General features: G+C 46.8%; 1 protein-coding gene across 2 annotated transcripts in view; it reads left to right on the top strand.

Moving 5' to 3' along the window:
- Positions 1-20,350, top strand: part of GAB2 (GRB2 associated binding protein 2) — a 191,300-nt gene extending 170,950 nt beyond the window's left edge. For both annotated transcript variants that reach the window (XM_010598174.3, XM_064288752.1), the window contains exons 4-10: positions 7,768-8,360; positions 9,635-9,729; positions 11,036-11,300; positions 12,521-12,611; positions 12,962-13,064; positions 14,689-14,814; positions 15,780-20,350. In XM_010598174.3, the coding sequence (XP_010596476.1) occupies positions 7,768-8,360; positions 9,635-9,729; positions 11,036-11,300; positions 12,521-12,611; positions 12,962-13,064; positions 14,689-14,814; positions 15,780-15,923 (1,417 nt within the window). In that variant the 3' untranslated portion in view covers positions 15,924-20,350. The remainder of the gene's footprint in view (positions 1-7,767; positions 8,361-9,634; positions 9,730-11,035; positions 11,301-12,520; positions 12,612-12,961; positions 13,065-14,688; positions 14,815-15,779) is intronic.
- Positions 20,351-21,401: the final 1,051 nt, after the last annotated feature.

Raw genomic sequence — 21,401 nt, 5'->3', positions numbered from 1 at the left:
TCTCAGACTCCTACGAATATAACTTAGAGAAATAAGAGCCGTCACACAAGTAGGCATATGCACACCCATGTTCATTGCAGCATTATTCACAGTAGCAAAAAGTTGGAAACAACCTAAGTGCCCATCAACAGATGAATGGATAAACAAATTATGGTACATACGCACAATGGAATACTACGCAACGATAAAGAACAACGATCAGTCCGTGAAACATCTCACAGGATGAATCTGGGGGGCATTATGCTGAGTGGAATAAGTCACAAAAGGACAAATATTGTATGAGACCACTATTATAAAAATACAAGAAAAAGTTTACACACAAAAAAAAATCTTTGATGGTTTTGAGGGAGGGGAAATCACTAGATAGACAAGTGCAAACTTTGTTGATGGGAGAGACAGCACACAATATAGGGAAGTCAGTAAAGAAAGATAATATAGAAAAAAAGAAAGGCAAATCACAGAAAATGAAACACAAGTCACAAATATTCATAATACATATCCCAGAAAGTACTTGTATCTGGCATATATAAAGAACTTTCACAACTCAATGATGTGAAGACAAACAACCTATTTTTTTTTTAATGGACAAAAGATTTGAGCAGAGATTTCATGATAAAAGATATAGGGATGGCCAGTAAGCATTTGAAAAGATGCTCAATCATCAGGAAATACAAATTAAAACCACAGGGACATTTTGCTTCACATCCACCAGAATGGCTAAAATCAAAAAGGCGAACAATGCCAAGTATTGGCAGATAACACTGCCTCTGATATTTTCATTACATAGTAGGTTCTCCAGAAGAGAAGGAATGATGCTTTGTAGTTTACAAAGCCCTTGACATTAGTTGTCTCATCTGATCTCCACAGTAATCCTATAAAGTTACTTTTGGGTAGGGGCTTTGAGGAGAGAACCAAGTCATTCATCTCTGCCTAGCACAGAGTAGACGTAAGTGTGTGTGGATGGATTAATACAGTGAAATAGTACTTACTGAGGCTAGTCATCGCAGCTCTCTGTCTATTCCTGCTTTCGTTTATGGAGAAATCTGACGTAAGCCTACAATAAATTAAGTACCTTAGAGAAAACTGTAAATTATTTGTCATTACTTTTACTACAGTTACAGCCACTTCACTTTTCTCCGAGTCCTTGGTAGTCTGTTACGTACTCCTGCTAAAGTGACTTCTCAAAATCTCGTTTTTCCACTGAGCTTCAGAATAGTGACTATCGCCAATGGAAGGAGTTTTGTACTGACAGTGTCAAGACCAGCAGAGTCTTTTTTGTCTTTGGAGACAAATTAGTTTCACTGGATTTAATCTTGCCCTTCAGCCATCAGGGCCTCAGACCAGAGTCTAGCCAGTCTCTGTCGTCTTATTTCAAAGAGGAACAAACCTATAACAGGTGATAATTCACATGCCTTGTAAAGTCGTAACCCTAATGAGGGATGAGGGGCATGAAATTTTAAGTGATGAGATTCCATAATGAAAACACCATTGCCCCTGCTGCAATATTCCACAGAAAGGTAGATGAAAGGTAAAACTGGAAATGTCAGTAGAGAGCTTACCCATAATTAACTATCCCCAAAGTTTCCCCGACTCATTCACCTAGTGGCTTCCATGGACTAGAGTAAGAATATGGTACTTTTAGTCTTATTTAATGTCAGATACACAGCTTTGCTCTATCACCACGGAGAACAGGTGAGTTCAAAATCATAGCCAGAAGGTTTGAGATACAAAGATCACCTCACCTCTTAAAAATTAGGAGACAGATTTTTCTGAGTTTTCTTCCCTCACAGGAAGAATCCATTTGGGATGGGTCAAATGCAGGTGGACGGTCCAAATGACCTCTTCAGATTGCCAGTGACAGCTTTAGAACACTAAATGGTGGTTAGTTTACGTACAAGCATTTACACGGTAGATTTTCTTAAATGGAAGAGAGTCATTAAAATTCAAACTGAGGCCTTCATCACTAAGGTACTTAAGAGTCCAGTAGGGTGGGAAAGAGCAAAATCATGGTATAGTAATTATAAAAACCTTCACATAAAGTTATATAAAATATGCAAAAGAACAGGTGAAAAGTGACGTGGCTAGTAAGACTAGGAAACCATTCCTAAAAGCCGAGGCAGAATGCTGGGGTTCACATTAAGACTAAAGCATATGCAAGAGCTAGTGTGATGTGCTCCCATCCCCCAACAGCTTCTGGAGCAGCTAGCAGTCAAGAACGGGAAGGAAAGGCATTGGGCTGCTAGCTTGGGGAAGGCAAGTATTTTCTCCCATCCATCTTTCTCTACCAGGGAGCTCCCCTCTGCCATTTACTGTTCTCCTCGTCTGATACATGAAGGGTAATACCTGTCTCTCAAAACTATTAAAAAAAAAAAAAAAAAAAAAGTTTTTTTTTTTTTTAAAGTGACATCTCATGTGTTGTGCCTGGCACAGTAGCTTGCACTTTTTATGAGGCCTTGGTTAGCCCACAGCCCTGGAAGAAAAGCCTCTATACTCAGCATCTCTCCGCATCCGCTGCTTCCCAAGTACCCATCCCACAAAAGCAACTCCGAATGTCATGGTAACATAGGTACTCAGTAACGGTTTAAATGAAAGTAGTACAGGCCACATGAATTCTGAGCGCTCAGAATTCCCCATCTTAATTCTTGCCCAAAGGGTAAACAGTGGGCTTTGAGCAGAGAATCTAGAGACCTGGGTGCTAGAACCAGTTCTGCTACCATCTAAGTGTGTAAGTTTGGGCAAGTCTGTTTCTCTTAGTCCACTCTTACGCATGATTCTTGAAGTTACGATCAGTTCTCTTTACTATGCACTGGTGTTACCTACCATGTGCCGGACACTATACTGGGGTACGAGATGTAGCCCCTACCTTCTAGGATCACACAGTCCAGTAGAAATGAAAAGACACAGACCTAAATAACTTTGACACAGGCAGAGAAAGATGAGTGATACGATGGAAGCACAGAGTGCTGTGGGAGTATAGAGAAAGGAGTAATCAAATAGGAAAAGGAATCTGAGAACCTGTAAAACCTTTGTGGAGCAAAAAGGCTTATTTTAGACTTTGTGTAAGATTATGATGCATCAACAAAACATTCCAGAGAGAAGTGAATGATATAAGCCAAGGACTGGATCTTAGACTATGTGGGACATGTTTAGGGATGAGAGAATAGTTCTGTGAGCTCGTGTGGAGAATGCCGGGACGGAGGGAGGTTGGAACAGAAGCAACAGGAAGGGTTTCGATCTCCTGATCCAAGAGTTTAGAGCCTGAGCACCAGGCCAAGCTCAAGAAAGGGAATGGCAGCACCAACACTTTCCTCTATTCATTTATTTTTTCACTCATTTGTTATTTCAACAAATATGTATTCATTGTTTACTGTGTGACAAGCACCTGTCTGAGTGCTGAGGAAAGAAGAATGAATAACACAAGTTTCTTCCCTCGTGGAAATCACAGCCTGGTGGAGGAGACAAGTAACAATGGCACATTATGTAGATAATAATGGCTACCTGCTTCAAGAACAGAGTTGAGCAAGTGATTGATTATGCTTGGAGGTAGAGGATATACGAAATGACTTAAACAGATGTGCCATTTAAGCTGAGTTTGAAGAATAAATAGGAGTAGGAGCTTCCCAAAGTAAGAAGTCTCCCAGACAGAGCAAACAACTCAAAAAAGGTCCAGAGGCTTCACTAAGTCAGACGCACTGGGAACACTGGAAAATTTGGTCTGAGTGGATCCTAGCATGGGAAGGGGAAGTAGGTAGAAGATAGCAAATCTGTTGAAGTTGGAATAAACCTAGGAGTTTGGGTTTAGTCCTAAAGGCAGTGAGGCAGCATTGAAAATTTTTAAATGTCAATGGTAGGTAGAAAGAATCTGAGGGGCCTGGCCAATGGCAGGGAGACTAGTTACCAGGCCCTTTCATTAATCCAGAAGAAAAACCAAGGGCATCTGAATTGAGGTGAACTTAATAGGACCTGATACTGATAGGGATAAAAACCAGGAACCAAACCCGTTGCCATTGAGTCGATTCCGACTCATAGCAACCCTGCAGGACAGAGTAGAACTGCCCCACAGAGTTTCGAAGAAGTGCCTGGTGGATTTGAACTGCCGACCTTTTGGTTAGCAGCCGTAGCTCTTAGCCACTATACTACCAGGGTTTCCCTGATAGGGATAGTAACCAAAAAATCATAATGTGGATAACTCCCAGGTTTTTCTCTTGAGTGACCGATGCCTCTCCCAAGACAGGAAAGTCAGAAGTAGATTTCAGGAGTAAATGATGAGTCCATTCTTGAATATATTTAAGGTTACTGTGGGATACCTATAATCCTCTCCTCAACCCCAACCCCAACTTAAAACCTTTCCTTCAGTTCTGGCCTGGCCCCTACACCTGCCCACTCTCATCTCTCAGTCCTACCATCTAACATGCTTGCCCCAGCCTGAGCAGCTTTAATTTCCTTGAACTTGCCAGGTTGTGTTCTGCTTCTTTGTGCCTCTAACCGAAATACCTTTTCCCCTCCGTTGCCTGGCCGGTTGCTGCTCATTCTTCCAGACTCACTCACATGTAACGTCTTTAAAGAAGCCTTTCCTGACATTCTTCACTACCATCAGGGAGGGTTAATATTTTGTTACTGTTGTTGTCAGCTGCTATCCGGTTTAATCCAATTCATGGAGACCCCACGTACAACAGAATGAAACATTAATGGGTCCTGTACCATCTTCACGACCTTTGGTATGATCACGTCCATTGTTGTAGGCACTGTGTATTTTGAATGTCTTCCAATTAGGGGCTCAGTGGTTAAGTGCTATGGCTGCTAACCAAAAGGTCAGCAGTTTGAATCCACCAGATGCTCCTTGGAAACCCTGTGGGGCAGATCTACTCTGTCCTATGGGTGGCTGTGAGTTGGAATCAACTCGATGGCAACAGGTTTGGTTTTTTTTTTTTTTTTTGGTTTCTAACCTAAAGGGTCATAGATGACCCTGCTGGTATTTGAAATACCGGCAGCATAGCTTCCAACATCATAGCAACACACAAGCCACCAAAGTACAGCAAACTGACAGATGGGTGATAGAGAGTTAGTATATTTGTGTATAAATCTGTCAACAGCAACCTACTCACTCCACTTGACTGTAATGATTTGAATGCATGTCACCTCTTCCACCACTGTGACCTCCCCTCCTTCCTAAGGCAGGAAGCATCTCTGTATCCACTGTGCTGGGCCCAGATGGAAAGTAGGATGTCAGTGAAAGCTTGTTAAATGAACAAATCCAACCGTCACATTCAGCAGACAGGTGAAAATGCCAAAAGACAGAATGAAAAGCCCCTATGTGTCTGGGAGCATTACTATTGGCTCCCCCTACCCTCTGCCCCAAGTACTACATTGTCTAGAGACTAAATGTTCAATTATCTAGGCCCATGGCTGTTGGCTTGGTTGTGTGTGGAATGGAATGGAAAGGGAGAAGAAAGAACATGGAGGCCTAGGAAGGAGGATGGGTAAAGGTTTGGGAACTGAAATAGAACTCCTAGCCATCAAGAATGCAAGTTTAGATAAGAGGGAACCTGGCCTGGACACTTGTTTCCCCTTCCTGCTTTTGAGGCCCTATTGTCTACCACCATCTGGTGGCCACATCAATAATAACAACCTCCCTATGAGCTGAGAGTTTCTATAAGGCAGAAGTTCATAGACTGGCCTCAAAGAATTACGACCACCCCAAAATAGCATGCAAATTTGTATGTATATGAGATTTGCCTTATTCTGGCAAGAAGCTCCAGGAGCTTTTATCAGATCCTTTAAGAAGTCTATGGCCTCCAAAAGACTGGGAGATTCTTTTTTTTTTTTTTTTTCTTATTGTACTTTAGATGAAGATTTACAGAACAAACTAGTTTCTCATCAGTTAGTACACACATTGTTCTATGACATTGGTTAACAACTCCACGACATGTCAGCACTCTCCCTTCTCAACCCTGTGTTCCCTATTATCAGTTTTTCTGTTCCCTCCTGCCTTCCAGTCTTTGCCCCAGGGCTGGTGCGCCCCTTTGGTCTTGTTTTGTTCCGTGGGCCTGTTCAGGCTTTGGCTGAAGGGTGAACCTCAGGAGTGACCTCATAACTGAGCTGAAAGGGTGTCCGGGGGCCGTACTCTCAGGGCTTCTCCAGTCTCTGTCAGGCTGGCAGGTCTGGTCTTTCTTTTTGAGTTAGAATTTTGTTCTACATTTTTCTCCAGCTCTGTCCGGGACCCTCTGTTGTGATCCCTGTCAGAGCAGTCAGTGGTGGTAGCCGGGCACCGTTCAGTTTTACTGGACTCAGTCTGGTGGAGGCCGTGGTAGATGTGGTCCATTAGTCCTTTGGACTAATCTTTCCTTTATATCTTTAGTTTTCTTCATTTTTCCTTGCTAAGACTGGGAGATTCTTGAAGAAGTCTCTAGCCTCCAAAAGACTGAGTCACTACTGTAAAGGCTGGTTTTAGAACAGTGATTCTTAATTTTTTTTTCCAAATGAAATCTTATGAAGCATCATAAAAGATGAAAAAGCAGACTTTGATCCCTACCTGCTCAGAACCTCACCCTCCAGTTCCCCCAGACACCTACACAGAACACAGAATCCAGTTTGAAAACCACTCTTGTAAAGGCAAAAGCACGTCAGGCTTCAGAGACAGATACCAAAACCAGCGGCCAAAGCTGATTCCGACGCATGGGCCCTATGTATGTCGGAGGAGAAATGTGCTCCACAGGATTTTCAGCGGCTGATTTTTTTTAAATATATTGCCAGGACATTCTTCTGAGACTCCTCTGGGTAGACACAAACCTGCAGCCTTTCGGTTAGCAGCTGACACATTAGCTATTTGCAGAAGGATCCTCAGAAATCATTGAGACACACTAGATAACACTTAGGAAGGGGGGCTTGGTGAGGCTCACAGACCATATCAGTAGCTGTACTGGAACCTGAACACAAATCTCCCCACTCCCAGCTTTTTTTATTGCTCAATCTTGCCTTATTTCCCTAAAACTTAAATTTTTTAAAAATAATAAAAACTTTTTCTATCCTGAACATAGTTCCCAAACAGGAAAACGTTTTTCCTTTAGATTTTTAGTCTTCTAAAAACAGATGTTTTCTCCTCTAAATGCCTTGCAACAAACCATAATACCTGGTGGAAGATAAATCTATGGCTTACGTTTGAAAATATATAATAGGCAACATCAAGACCCATGAGCTCTGGTATACTTTACAGTGGGAAAACTGAGACCCAGAGAGGTAAACGACTGTTTTCTGATTGATACCAAATCAAAGGTTCTTTCCAGTTGCATATCCTTTGTATTTAAATGTATATATCCTGTAGTGCTTAAAACAAATGGGGATTTTTATTTGAATACATGCTTACTGAATGAATGAACAAATGGGCAGTATAACTGGTTCATTGATATATGTTTGGGAGGTAAGACCAGCCCCTGTTAATCACACCATTTGGGAGCTGGGGGGAGAGAAACATGCTAACATTGATTGAACATCTGTATACTAAATACACTAGATCTAATTTCTAAACAGCCCTCAAAGTATGTTTCTAATCACCATTTTGCAGATGCATAAACTGAAGCTCAGAAAGAGAAAGTGCCTTGCCTAACATCACACAGCTAGTAGATGGCAAATCTGAGCTAAATCTCAGGTCTGCCTGACACCTCAGCCTGTGTTTCTCCCGTACCACCCAACTGCGTGAAGATTTGACTTGAACTTGCTAGTCCTGGCCTCCTCTGACTGCCTGCCCTTTCCGTTCTTTCTCTCTCTTAGGAGTGCCAGCTTCTCTCAGGGCACCAGGGCCTCATTTCTCATGAGGAGCGACACAGCCGTACAGAAACTTGCCCAGGGCAATGGGCACTGTGTCAACGGGGTCAGCGGTCAAGTCCATGGCTTCTATAGCCTTCCCAAGCCTAGCCGGCACAATACAGAATTCAGAGACAGTACCTACGACCTCCCCCGGAGCCTGGCCTCTCATGGCCCCACCAAGGGCAGCCTCACAGGCTCTGAGACAGATAACGAGGATGTGTACACCTTCAAGACACCCAGCAACACCCTGTGCCGGGAGTTTGGGGACCTTCTGGTGGACAATATGGATGTTCCGACCACTCCACTCTCAGCCTACCAGATCCCTAGGACATTCACGCTGGACAAGAACCACAACGCCATGGCAGTGGCCACTCCTGGGGACTCAGCCATAGCTCCTCCACCCCGGCCCCCCAAGCCAAATCAGGCAGAAACACCTCGTTGGGGCAGCCCTCAGCAGAGACCCCCCATCAGTGAAAATAGTAGATCAGTCTCTGTCGCTGCCACCATCCCCAGACGCAATACCCTCCCTGCAATGGACAATAGCCGACTTCACCGAGGTCAGTATAAACCCCAGGTGAGACCCAGAGGGAGAGGGAGGTAGGTAGCCTAGGGTTTCTCGGCAGTTTGCCAGTCCTTGGTCATCATGACCAGGGGAAGCATAAGGACCACCTAGGTCACTGATACTATACTCACAGGTTTAGGTATCTTCTACTCACTGGAGGCGATTAACAGATGTCTACAATGGCAAGAGTATAGCAGACTCTGCCTTGGAGAAGTTAATATTCTACTAAGGGAGCTAGAACATTCTTGGCTAACCGCAATACAACATATTACGGGTTTAAAAGTCCAAATCATAGTATTTTATTCATTTATAAATCAAACCAAACATTTACAAAAATTAATTTAGAGGACCAGTTCAAACTGGAGCCAAACCTATGTGGACTAACAGTCTATTAAAATAAGATCAGATCTTCTGAATATTTTCTAAACCACACTTGGATCTTTTTGGTTAAGTCTGAACTTCTGTTTGAATTCAATTCTATCATCATTTGTTTTCCACTGAGAGTATTTTAACTTTGCATGTAACCTCCTCTGTTTGATAAAAGACTAAAAGAATGTTAATTTGTTTCATTTTGCATATTGTTTTATAGCTTGTGAAGCCTTTTCCTGTTGTTTTGAGGCATGTGGTGATCCTGAGCACTAGATGGGACAAAGCATCACTGTCTCCATGCCACAGAAGGCCCATGGTAGTTAGGAGACTATTTCAAGGTTGCCTAGTCAGTCACTGGCAGAGATGGGACTCAGACCCTGGTGACCTGAGTCCTGGTTCAGAACCCTTTGCACAGTCTTTCAGTCTGTCAGCAATTTGAGCAATCACCCCGTGCTTTGGCACTGGGATGACAGGGATATAAATAAGACATGTCCCTGCCCTTCACAGAGTGCACATGTCTAGTTGGGGAGATAAAAGCAACGTGCATAAATTATTACAAGTATTATTATTCTTGTAAGTATTAGTATAGGTGGTATCTGAAATGAGTGGAACAGGTGGTAAGTGCTGTAGGAGTTAAAGGAAAGGTGCACAGATGAGGGCAGGAGTAGTCAAGATGGGATTCTCTGCAGATGATGACACTGGAATAAGTTCTGGAAGCCTGGGAGGAGTTTTTGAGCTGGGGAGTAATCTGCTAGAAGTAATACCTTACCACTTGGGATTGAGAGCAGTATCTTCTAGAGTGTCAGTAAGGCCCTGAGCAACACTGGTGAGGGTATGGGGAAGTGTCAGCCCTGGATCAGTTGTGAATGCATATGGATCTTCCTTCCTCTGTCGTCGTAGCTTCTTCCTGTGAGACCTACGAGTACCCCCAGCGTGGTAGAGAGAGTGCAGGCCGGTCTGCTGAGTCCATGAGTGATGGAGTCAATTCTTGCCTGGTGAGTGGAGTCTAGCCAGGGGTCCTCAGGCTAGCTCGGGTGAGTTAAAGATCATGATCCGTGGACCTAAGAGCACAACCCCCAAAGAGTAATGGCGTCTTTCTCTTGGGATCCTACCTAGGTTCCTGTCTCAATTCAGAACCTTGTGTTCTGTTTTTGAACAAGTAACGTACAAATATACTAGTCTGGAGAAAATGTATATACTTAGGTAGGCTGGGCTCCAAGGCTCCCCAAGCCTGTAGGTAGCAAAGGGAGGCCTAGGACGCAGAGGACCCAGGCCCTGGGACAGTGGATCTTCTAAGGCAGCATGCTTCCCCATGAGGTCTCACCTGGAGAAGAGATGCTAGAGTTTGAGACTCTAGGCAAGGGGTGGTACTCAGAGTCCAGCCAAGTAGCAGAATTATGTTTCGAGTGCAGCATCCCAGGCTGCTGTCTGGGCAGGGCTGGACACAGTTATCCAAGGTGTCAGGCAAGAAGACGGGGGCCTGGCTTCAGGCCAACTCTGAAAGTTAGGTAACCAAGGCAGGAGAAGTTCAGCTGTATGCCTGGGGAGACAGGGCATGATTTGGAAGAGGGTATATATAGCAGGAGTAGAGCCCTGGTGGTGCAGTGTTTAAAAGCTCAGCTGTTAACCAAAAGGTTGGCAGTTCGAATCCACCAGTCGCTCCTTGGAAACCCTGTGGGGAAGTTCTACTAGTTGCTATTAGTCAGAATTGACTCGATGGCAATGAATTTGATTTTTTTTTTATTTGCTAAATAGCAGGGTTGTTGCATTGCACAACTCTATGACAGCTCTGACTGCAGCTTGGTGATCACCTAGATGCCTGGAGTAAGCCCCAGGTGCACTGAAAGCGGGACTGGGGAGGCATAACTGGCCCCAGACCTCACCTGTTAGGGCCAAGACTTCTCATATGTTCCTTGCCCTGATCAGGGTCTGAGATGCTGACCTGCCAGTGGTGACTCTGGACTTGAGGTGGAGGGCGGGTCCTAAACCAAGCCTATGTAGTCCATGGCTTGTCATACCCTGTCTTGATTAGGCATCCAGAAACCACAGTAAACCCAGCCACTAAGGATATTTTACATTATAGATTGATCACGAATTATAAGTAGATCCCAAGAGATCATGGAAACTAGAAGGGACCCACAGACCTCATTTCTCTCTGCCCCCACTCTGCTTTCTTAATTGGTCTTCCCAGTGCAGCTAACTCAGTCATGACTTTTCTTGCCCTGTATATAAAATCTCACTTCCCTCATTGTTTCATCTGACTAGTGACAGCTGGATTTCTTTCACTCTCCCTCTCCCTAGCCAGGGAAAACAGTTGTGGGCCGATCGGATAGCACCAATTCTGAAGACAACTACGTACCCATGAACCCAGGTTCCTCCTCCATGGTGGCCATGGAGCGAGCAGGTGATAATTCCCAGGGCGTCTATATCCCCATGAGCCCAGGGCCCCATCACTTCGACTCGCTTGGCTACCCCTCCACAGCCCTTCCTATGCACCGAGGCCCCAGTCGAGGAAGTGAGATCCAGCCACCCCCTGTCAACCGCAACCTCAAACCTGACCGGAAAGGTAAGTCCACTCTTTCCCCTGTCCTATATCTGGACAATGTCCATGGACTAATTCCATTTGCTTGGGATCAGGTGGATCCTGGACTTCTCTTTCAAAGAAGTGGTAGCTTCTGGGGCCTAAATCACCTCCACACTCACACCCACACGTACACAAACACTTCAAAATTTATCCCAGTGCTCTGGCACTCTCAGGACTGGCTGCTGGAGTAGCACTGACGGGCAGGAGTGCAGGAATTGGGAGGACAGGACAGTTCAGGTTCCAGCTCTGCCGCCAGCATGCGGTTGTAGACAAATCATTTCACGTCTCTGAAGTGGGAAGTACAATACTTATCTCCCAGATGCACTGAAGGACATAGATACTGTATCTAAAAGTGCTTTGTAATGTTTGTATAGCATTTATTATCTAAAAAGGCTCTGTACAACATCATGTAATAGAAAAGCTTGAGCTTTGAAGTCAGGTAGATCTGCGTTAGAATCCTTTTCTAATACTTTCTAGGTATATGACTTTGCATAAAAAATAGATCATTTAAATTCTCTGAGCCTCACTTTTCTTATATGTGAAATGGGTATAGTAATTCCTAACTCCCAGAATTGACTGTGGTACACAGCAGGTGTTCAATAAAGTTAGATCTATGTCCCATGCATTTAGACCAAGAAGAAGTACCAGAGTTCAAATTCCAGGTCTGCCACTACCTCATCGACTGGCCTTGGTTCAAGAGCATAGATTTGGAGGGAGGGGTAGGGCAGCCAGGCAGAGATCAGTGCCCCCCCTTGGTCTGGCTAACAGGGAATTCAAATCTTAGCGTGTAGAATTGAAGCTTCGGGCCCTCATGGCATTTACCTTCCTCTTTGGTGGGTCCCATAGCACTGGTCCAGGAACAACAGGAAGTAGTCATGGTGACCATCTCCATTTCAAATATTGTCTCTTTATATAAAGTCACAAACCTGGGGGGAAAATCTGTTGTCAGACCACGTGTCCCTATTTTGAATTCTGAAAATATAGTTACTGTAGATAAGTAGAAAAAATACAGAATTTGCAGTCTAAAGACCTGACTTCAAGGCCTATCACCATGGGCAAATACATAACTTTGCTGAGTCTGTTTCCCTGTGCAAAGCTGGAATGAATGTGAAGATGCTTGTAAATATGTATGATGTTCTGTGTATGTGTGTATGGGTAGCATTATTATTGGCTGATGGCTTGACTTTCTGTTTCTGCTTCAGCAAAGCCAACACCACTTGACCTGAGAAACAACACTGTCATCGACGAGCTTCCCTTCAAATCACCTGTCACCAAGTCTTGGTCTAGGGCCATGTGAGTGTCTGCTTGTGGAGAGGGAGCTTGGAGGAGGGCCATTAAGGGAAATGAGGAGTAGAATGGTCCCTGGCCTGTGAGTCAGGAAAGCTGGATTCTGGTGCTGATGTTCTCATTTGCCAATCATCTCTTTATCTCTTGGGACTTGGTTTCGTCATTTATGAAAGGGAAATAATTATACTGGCCCTGCCACACTACCCAGTAGGCTGTTACCAGATCTTTATCTGATAATGGAGTGTGAAGCTCTGAGAGCCAAGATCTGGGTGTGCAAGTGTCAGGGGCCAAGCTGTAGGCTAAAAACAGCAGCCCCGAGGCTTCCCCAGGATTTACTCTTCTTTTCTTCACAATAGCCACACCTTCAACTCAAGCTCCTCTCAGTACTGCCGCCCCATCTCCACGCAGAGCATCACCAGCACAGACTCAGGAGACAGTGAAGAGAACTATGTCCCTATGGTGAGTCCTCTGGGGGTTGGCAGGAATAACTCCTATCATAGTCCCCTAGGACTCACCTCTCAGTTCCCTACGTCCCTGCTCAGCTAACTCACCTAGGCCCAGGGGCTTTCTGTATTATTTGTGATTTGAGTATCATGTCTCAAATCCTCCTTGAGCACAAGCAGATTGCAGGTTGTCAGAGGTAAGGAGGACATGGCGCCTGTCCTCAAGGAAGTCATGGTCTTAAAGAGCAGAGAAGCATGCCTCTGTCATGGCTGTGACAAGAGGTAACATGATCAGTGCCCTGGAAGAGGAATGCTGTGGAGAAACAGCTGCAGGGGGTTGGTCAGATCAGGCTGGGGAAAAGGTGGGCAGAGGGAGGAGGCACCAAGTCGGAACTGTGCAGGGCGTGGAGAAGAATGAGCAAGTAGTTAACTGCGGCTGAAGCTAGGGTGGGCAAGGGTGGGCTTGGCCTGGAGCCAGACCACAAAGCACACCTGAATGCTGTCTAGGTGGGGGGCCACAGACGATTTCTGAGCAGGCCAAGTGATTAGCCAGGTGTTTTTTAGAACGGCTTCCAGGAGCATGTATAGAATGACAAGAGCATCCTTTAAAGTTAGCTTCCTTCTTCTATCCTATTAAAATCTTTAAAAATCATTTCCTTATTCTTTGGTTCCCATGACCATGACCAAGTATGTGAGTGTAACCTTTTATTGAGTATTTACTTAGTGGTGGGGAAACAGACATGTACATAACTGTGGTAAAGGCCATAATGGAGGAAGAGATAGGCACAGCATGATATGTTTTCCCCAAGATTTTCAATGAAAAGTCGTAGCTGCCCATCACCTGGTAGTTGTTGCATAAATATTGAATGAACGAATCAACCAACCAGAAAACCAGTACATTGGGCTATCACCTCTCTCATTAGATTAAGACTTTGGGAAAATCCTAGACAAGTCAGTGCATCTCAGGAGACAAGCCCCTAGAGTGTGTCATTTGAAGAACTGTGAAAGACCTGGGGCTTTGTATGGCATGGAGATAAGGCAACTCTGTTCAGACCTCTGAGGATCTGGGGCTACAAGGAGCAAGCGGCTTCAGTACGGCTCTGCCCCTGCTCCAGGCCATGGTGGGAGTTTCAGAGAGGTGGATTTGGTACAACAGAAGAAAACTGTGCAGCATCGGATGCAGAAAGGAAAAGTGCATCCTCCCTGGGAAGTGATCACTGGGAGGCTAGCAAGGGAAGGCTGGGTCACGGCCAGGAAAGAGACGGTAGAGGACATCTGGCCTGATACCCTAAAAGGGAGGCAGCATGGGAGAGTGGGGTTAGCACAGGTTTGGGGGTCAGAAAAGAGACCTGGTTCCCATCCCTGCTCCAGCACTCACCAGCTGTATGACCACGGGCAAGTCACTTTACATCTCTGAACTTCGCAATTTCATCTTTTACATATATATATATATATATGAATAGTAATAATGCTTATACCAGGATTGTTTAAATGAGATAACATGAAAAGTCACAGTACAGTGCATGGTACAGAGTAGACTACTCAGTACAATTGGCTCTTACTCCCCGAGATGTGTTTTTCTGGGTGGCAGGGAAGCCTGTTTCCTAAACTCACTAACAGTTGTTTTCTCCTTGTGTTAGCAAAACCCAGTGTCTGCATCTCCTGTTCCCAGCGGCACCAACAGTCCAGCCCCTAAGAAGAGCACTGGCAGCGTCGATTATCTGGCCCTGGACTTCCAGCCGAACTCTCCAAGCCCCCACCGCAAGGTGCCTGGGGTGGGGAGTCTCGGAGAATGTTCCCAGGGCCCTGGGGGAATCCATGGGGGCCAAGGTGCATTCAACACTGGACAGCAGCATTCAGCCACTCTCGTGTTCCTGTGCCCAACACTTGGACTCAGCTGTGCTCTAGTCTAGATCTTAAAGGCTCATATTCTCTCTCTCTCTGAGCACTGGCACCCTAGGTCCCTAGAACCTAATTACGTGGTCCATTTCCCTCATTGTACAGGTGGGAAAAGGCCACTGGATATCCTTTGTGAGCACAGAAGCAATGATTTGCTCAGGGCCTCAAAGTGAATACTCTGTCACATGGGGCTGCTAGGAGTCAGAATCAATTTGACAGCACCCAGCAACAACAAAGTGAATTAGTGACAGATCCAAGACTCGGGGATCTTGTGTTCTGGGCTTGAGCACTTTTTTGAGGAAAACTTACTTTCTGGGTAGGTCCCAGAATGCCGCCATTGGTGCAGCGATCTACAGAAGGAACTCTGGACCTAGGGAAGTCCTCCATTAGAAGCCCACTCAGGTAACTAGTGTAGCCAGCAGCTTGGGAGCTCCGCCTCCATGTTGTTCCCACTCACAGGATGGTTGTGAGGGTTCGCCAAGGGGACACAGGTAAAGCCCTGTGACTGGTGCATGTTGGAACCTAGCAAATTCCTTCCCCTGGATAAGTGGCCAGAGGGATGTGGGCGGAAGCAGAGATCAAGGCCTGGATCCATCCACCAGAACCAGGGAAGGACCTGCTCCCAGGGACGGGCTGGCACAGGGCTATTGCACCAAACAGGAAGCATGATAAGTTTGGAGTTCAGGTTTTAAAGGCTACATTCAGAAAAAAGAGTTCAAGCTCTGAGGCTGGTCAGAAGGGCAGACAGAGGCCCACCTCCATTCCTCTTGGAGAAGCTCCCCACCTTACTACTAACTCAAAGCCACTTCCACTTTCCCATTCTGTCCCTCAGCCATCCACGTCATCAGTCACTTCCGACGAGAAAGTGGACTACGTTCAAGTGGACAAGGAGAAGACCCAGGCCCTGCAGAACACCATGCAGGAGTGGACAGACGTGCGGCAGTCCTCGGAGCCTTCCAAGGGCGCCAAGCTGTGACGCAGGGGCCACTGAGCCCGGGGAGGGGCCAGGAGGCAACATCTCCAGTGCTGGCTTCTCCCCATCTCCCTCCCTCTTCGCTCCCAGTGCCCCCTCCCACCCACCTCTTCTTCCACTCCGCCACTCTCAGCCTTCAAAGCACTTGACATCAGGGACCCTGAACCCTTCTCCTGGGAGGTGAGGGCCTGATTGAGGCACTTCCTCTGCCCACTCTGGGCCCACCTTTGATTTTTATCAGTAATGGCTATGCCTCCATCCACCTTAGTTAGGAGCTATTGCCAAAAAGCATCCTTCAGCCTCTTTCTGCCCTTTAGACCTGAATATCTACCAGATGTTGGAGGGAGGGGTTGGGGGTCTGAGCCAGATTCCACACCTCACGTTCAGTCGCAGCCCTCAGCCATCTTCCCTCTGGCTACCTGGCCTACCTCTCCTTCAGTCCCAGAAGAGAAGTCCTCTCACTGACCCAGGGAGCCAAGGACCAGCAGACCAAAATGAGCATGGGCTTTTTCATCCCTGCTTTTCTTGATAAAGAAGAGGAAAAAGCCACTAAAAGATGAAATAGTCAAGAAGAAAGGTCGAAGGTGGTCTTGAGGGGCAAAGGGATTAGATCCCCAGACACAGCAGGGCAGGTGACAACCTGTAGTGATCCCCAACTCTCAGGCCAAGGATGTGGCAGTGTAGCTGCTGCGGGGTGGGAGAGGCAGAAGGATAGAGGACAAAAGGAAGAGAAGACTGATGATGAAAGACCAGGGCTTAGGAAATTGGGGTGACAAGGACACTGTGGGGTCAGGGTCCCCAGAACTCTTGAGCCACAGGCCCCCGTGCCACTTTCTGATGCTGCTCTGAAACAGTGTCCTGCTAAACCCCTCCTTGAGAGGCCCCACCAGGCCTGAGAGCACCATGATGCAGAGGGCTTGGCCCCGTGCAGGGCGATGCAGCAGACAGTGTGAGAGTGCCAGCGTGGCTTGGGGAGGCTGATGGAGAGCTGTGGGCAAAACCTGCAGTGTGCAGGGGTGGGGGCATGCAGAGAGAGGGTGTGTGGTGTAGAATGGAAGTGATGCCGGGATTCGGGGTCACCCTGTGATAGGAACTGGCAGAGGCACAGGGCAGTGTGTGGGTACATCAAGTGTGTCACCACAAGGCGGGCTGTGCAGCAGGGGAGGGCTCAGAGGCAGTGTGACAGAGGGTGAGATGCAGGGGTTAAGGCCAGTCTGTGGCGGTGGGGGCACAGTGCAGCAAGTGGGGAAATACAGTGAAAGGACCTGCGGAGCTGTGGGGGACGCAAAGTGAAGCAGAGTGAAAGAGTGATCTGTCTGTAAGTGTAGCATAGTGCATGGTGGCATGATAGGAGGGCAGTTCAGAGGATTGATGGTCGACAGGTAAAGAAGTTCGAGGGGAAAGAGCAGTGTGGAACTGTGTCCAGAGGATAGCATGTGTGTATTGCTGGCAGCCTGTGCTGTTTGGCTCGGTTTTGTGCCAAGTTCCAGGACTGGTTGCAAGTCTGGCCTGGTGCCAGGCCTAGAGTGTTTTCTACCTCACCTGACCCTCCTGAGGCTTGCTGCCCCCTAGCATTCCAGGTGCCATGTGGCACTCAGACTTGGCTACAGGGAAGAGACAGGCCAGTCCTCTCCTTCCATGGCTTGGAAGGCTATCAGATCAGCGACCACCTCCTCCCATCCCAGCCACTGAAGGGAGGTAGAGCATTGCCCCAGGCTCGCTCTTTGAAGCCTAAGGGAGGGTGGTATCTGAATTTTTAAGTTGAAAGTTCTTAACCAGATTTTCAAGAGTTTCATAGGCAACTGGGCAGTGAGACGTTTCATCCTACCCTGGGGTAAATAGACCTTCTTCCTCCAAAAAATGACTTCCCGCTATGTGTGGTGGGTGTGACTACCATGTCCCTCCTGTGTATACACATGTGCACGCAGATGCACGCTTCACGCTTCATGCTTCACCAGACCAATGGCCTGACCGTTTCCTAAGATGTTCCATCCTGGGAGAAATTTCCTCAAGAATAGCTCCTCTTCTAGCATCAGTTCAGATGAACTCAACGAGCATTTATTAATGGCTGCTGTGGCCAGGATCTGGGCTAGGCACTAAGGACACAGGAATTACTCAGACCTTGTCCCGAGGTCACAGTCAAGTGAGGAAAAGGGCATGAGATATTGGTAATGACCATAAGAGAGGGAGACCTAAAATGTTGATGGGGTGCAGAGGAAGCAAAGACTACTTCTACAGGGAGGTCGGTGCCAGGGGTAGGAGTCAGGAAATGATGGATGGGGAAGATGGAGATCGGGGAAGGAGATTTCTAGGAAAAGATGTACCTGAAAGCAGGAGCATCCTGGGGAACCTTGTGCTTTGGGGAAAGACCTTTGGGAGTATGGGTCCAGCCACTCAGAAGTGATAGGCCCATGCCTCTGTGTTCCCAGAGCTGAACTGGTGGTGGGACCAGTGGCTGACACTGGGCAGGTGTGCAGGGTACTGGTTCACTCTGCCCAACCCCAGCAGGCTACAGGTGGGCCCAGGTATTGATACTCTCAGTTTCTATCCCCAGCTGCTTCTCCTTCTGATACCAGGGTGCCATACAAATGTTAGCCTCTTCTGAGTGTACCATGATGTGCATGAAACTGGCTGGAGTGTTCAGAAACAGGTGTTCAAATCTAATCTCCAAGGAGCCCTCCTTTCAGCACTTGATTCTTTTAACTGCCGAAACCCTTAGGGTGGAGTTTGGGGTAGAGAAAGTACAAGAGAAAAGGATATTGGCCTTGAAAGCAGAGACTCTGACACACAAGCCCCAAACTACCAGCCATGTCTAGGATGCTCCCTAACCTCCCAAAACAAGGAAAAGTTGGCTCAATTTAAAAAAAAAAACAAAAAACTGGTCCTTTGACCTATCAGTGTGTCGAAGTCCAGCTCTCCTGGTGGCCTGGCTAGGACTGAAATCCCAGAATAGAGATGCCTTCTCACCCAGCATAGCTCTCACAAGGACTCATCCTGCCTGGGGCTCCCCAAAGCAGCAGCCACCCTCACCCACTTAACATCTCCACTTCTGTAAGATTAAAGAAGAGTAGGGACAGTGGGCAAAGAAGGGAATGAGTACGTGCTACAGGAAGATGGTTTCTTAGGACCCTGGTTTGCCCATCTGTGGAATGAGTGGTTAGATTAGATGGTCTCAAACCCCTTCTAGGACTGATGCTCAGCTGTTTAATGGGGACTCCCTGCTGCTCTGTCACCTCTCCCTTGAGGGTCTGGATCACCAGGGATGAACAGCACCCATAAGCATTAGCCAGTTAACCCAGTTCCCTCCCTAGCTTGATTTTGGTAACTTCCATGTTTGAAATCATTAAAATATGCCCAATTCCTTGGACAGAAGCACAACCGTTCAGAACTTATTGGAGCATGGGCTCAACCCCAGTCTGCCCTTTGGCCTCTTTACTCTTTCCACTTGGCCTAAGGCCACAGCCTCACACAATGACCTTGGCCTACCCTACCCCCCCCCCATGCCCCTTTGACAGATCTCTGGAAGAAGAGTGCACAGCAAGAGGAAAACTAGCACTTCCTTCCTCTCTCTGGGCCTTCATCCATAAAATGGAGGGCGGGGAGGAAGTGCAGCTGGCCATGTGAGATCTAAAGAAGCCTCCTACTGGGGCCATCTTTCTGGGACTTGGCCAAACTCCTTGGAGCCTGGGGCCACAGTGGGCTGCTTGCTGAGGGGCCCATTGGAGATACAGGGCGTCATGTGATATTTGGTGGTGTGTGTTCTTGTGTATTTGTTGGTTACGTGTGTCTTGAAATTTAGAATCATTTCGCACATAATTGTCGCTATTTGTCGGGAAGAGAAAATAATGGGCTAGTAGAAGCCCAGTCTTAAGTTTTTGTCCTGTTGCCATTTAAAATTGACGTTTAATTTTTCAAATCACTGTTGGTGCCTAATCACTTAAGTTATTAATTTATTCTTTTTTCTTTATAAAAATTTGTAACACATATTTATCTTGTGAGTAGGTCTGGGGGTGGGGTGGGAACGTGTTGAACTGGGTGATGTTTTTGCTGTGGTGACACATGGTACAGGCCTGGAGCTTGCAGGTCCCTTTTTACTGTGGTGTTGGAGCAGGACAACAATAAAGTCCTTAGAAATGCAAGCCAGAGAGAGCTGCCGAGTCTGCCTTGTCTGAACGGGTGCAGAACGGATTCCATACAGACTCAGATCCCAGGTGGGCGCTCACCAGAGGGCTGACAGCGGCTTCTCCTTCCTCAAGATAATATGTAGGCTTAAACACACGCTCTTGACAAAAAAAAAAATCACCTCAGAATCCTTGCTCTCATGAACCCAGAAAAGTTTTACGTGCAGTCTGCTGCACTTTCATTTTAATAGGAAATAACTCAGTACTTCTCTTGGCTAGAGGCAAAGATGAATCCTCTCTACTTTGGAATCTATTTTCCTCATCTGTAAAATGGGAATTGTAGTAGCGTTTGCCAGTTTGTCTTCCTTGAAGGCACACTGGACTAGGAGTCTAGAGAGAGATTCTGAGCATGACTCTCTGAAAGACTGTGTCACCTCAGGCCCCCTTTCACTGGTCCCTAAGGTCTGACATCTTGAGGGTCCATGACATTTGGGCCAAAACTTAACTCCTCCACCTACAGTACAACGAGGTAGCCCCTGAAGCCTCTGGTCACTCCATCTCCTCCTCCTCTGTCTCAGCCTTTCCAACTTCTGTGTTCTCCCAAAGGGGCAGGCAGGATGGGTGCAAAGGGGACCCCGCACACAGGGCCTGTCCTGTCTCCAGCTCAGCCACCTGCCAGCTTCTCTGAGGGAAGAAGGAGGGATGTGGTACTGGTAGTAGGTATTTGTGGGACAATCCCAAGTTCTTGGGGAACCCCAGATCTGAAAAATGCCAATATTGATAGGTGAATCCCCTCCACAGCATCCCAAGAAGCAGCCCCCATCCTGTGCACCTGCCCTCCAAAGGCAGACGGCTCCTCCCTGCTGCTCAGGGTGACAGGTACTTCAGGACAAAGGAAAGCACTCTTCCTTCCTTCGCTGGTCCCAATACTAGACAAGTCTGCACCTTTATCTACACAGCCCTTCAGTACAATGGCTGTTAACCAAAAGGCTGGCAATTCAAATCCACCAGCCACTCCTTGGAAACCCTATGGGGCGGTTCTGCTCTGTCTTACTGGGTTGCTGTGAGTCAAGAATCGACTCAGTGGCAATAGGTTTTTTGGGGGGTTCAGTTTACAGACGGCTCTCACCTTCCATGGTGAATCTCACAAGTCAACAGGGGCAGGGGGCAAATCCTCATCCTACTTAGGAGCCAGGGTCCACGGAGGGAAGTATCCCCCAGGTCATGCTGAATGAGAGGCAGAGCCTAGGTTACCTTCAGAGGACCCCACCGTCCTTACCACCCAGAAACAGTAAGAAAACCAATGGTAAAGCAGGACATCACAGCCAATGAGACAGTGAAAAATGACATCCTGAAAGGC

This window comes from Loxodonta africana, chromosome 7 (assembly GCF_030014295.1).
Source record: "Loxodonta africana isolate mLoxAfr1 chromosome 7, mLoxAfr1.hap2, whole genome shotgun sequence".
Lineage (NCBI taxonomy): Eukaryota > Metazoa > Chordata > Mammalia > Proboscidea > Elephantidae > Loxodonta > Loxodonta africana.
The sequence above is the reverse complement of the archived record's forward strand: the minus strand, read 5'-3'. Positions and strand labels throughout refer to the sequence as shown.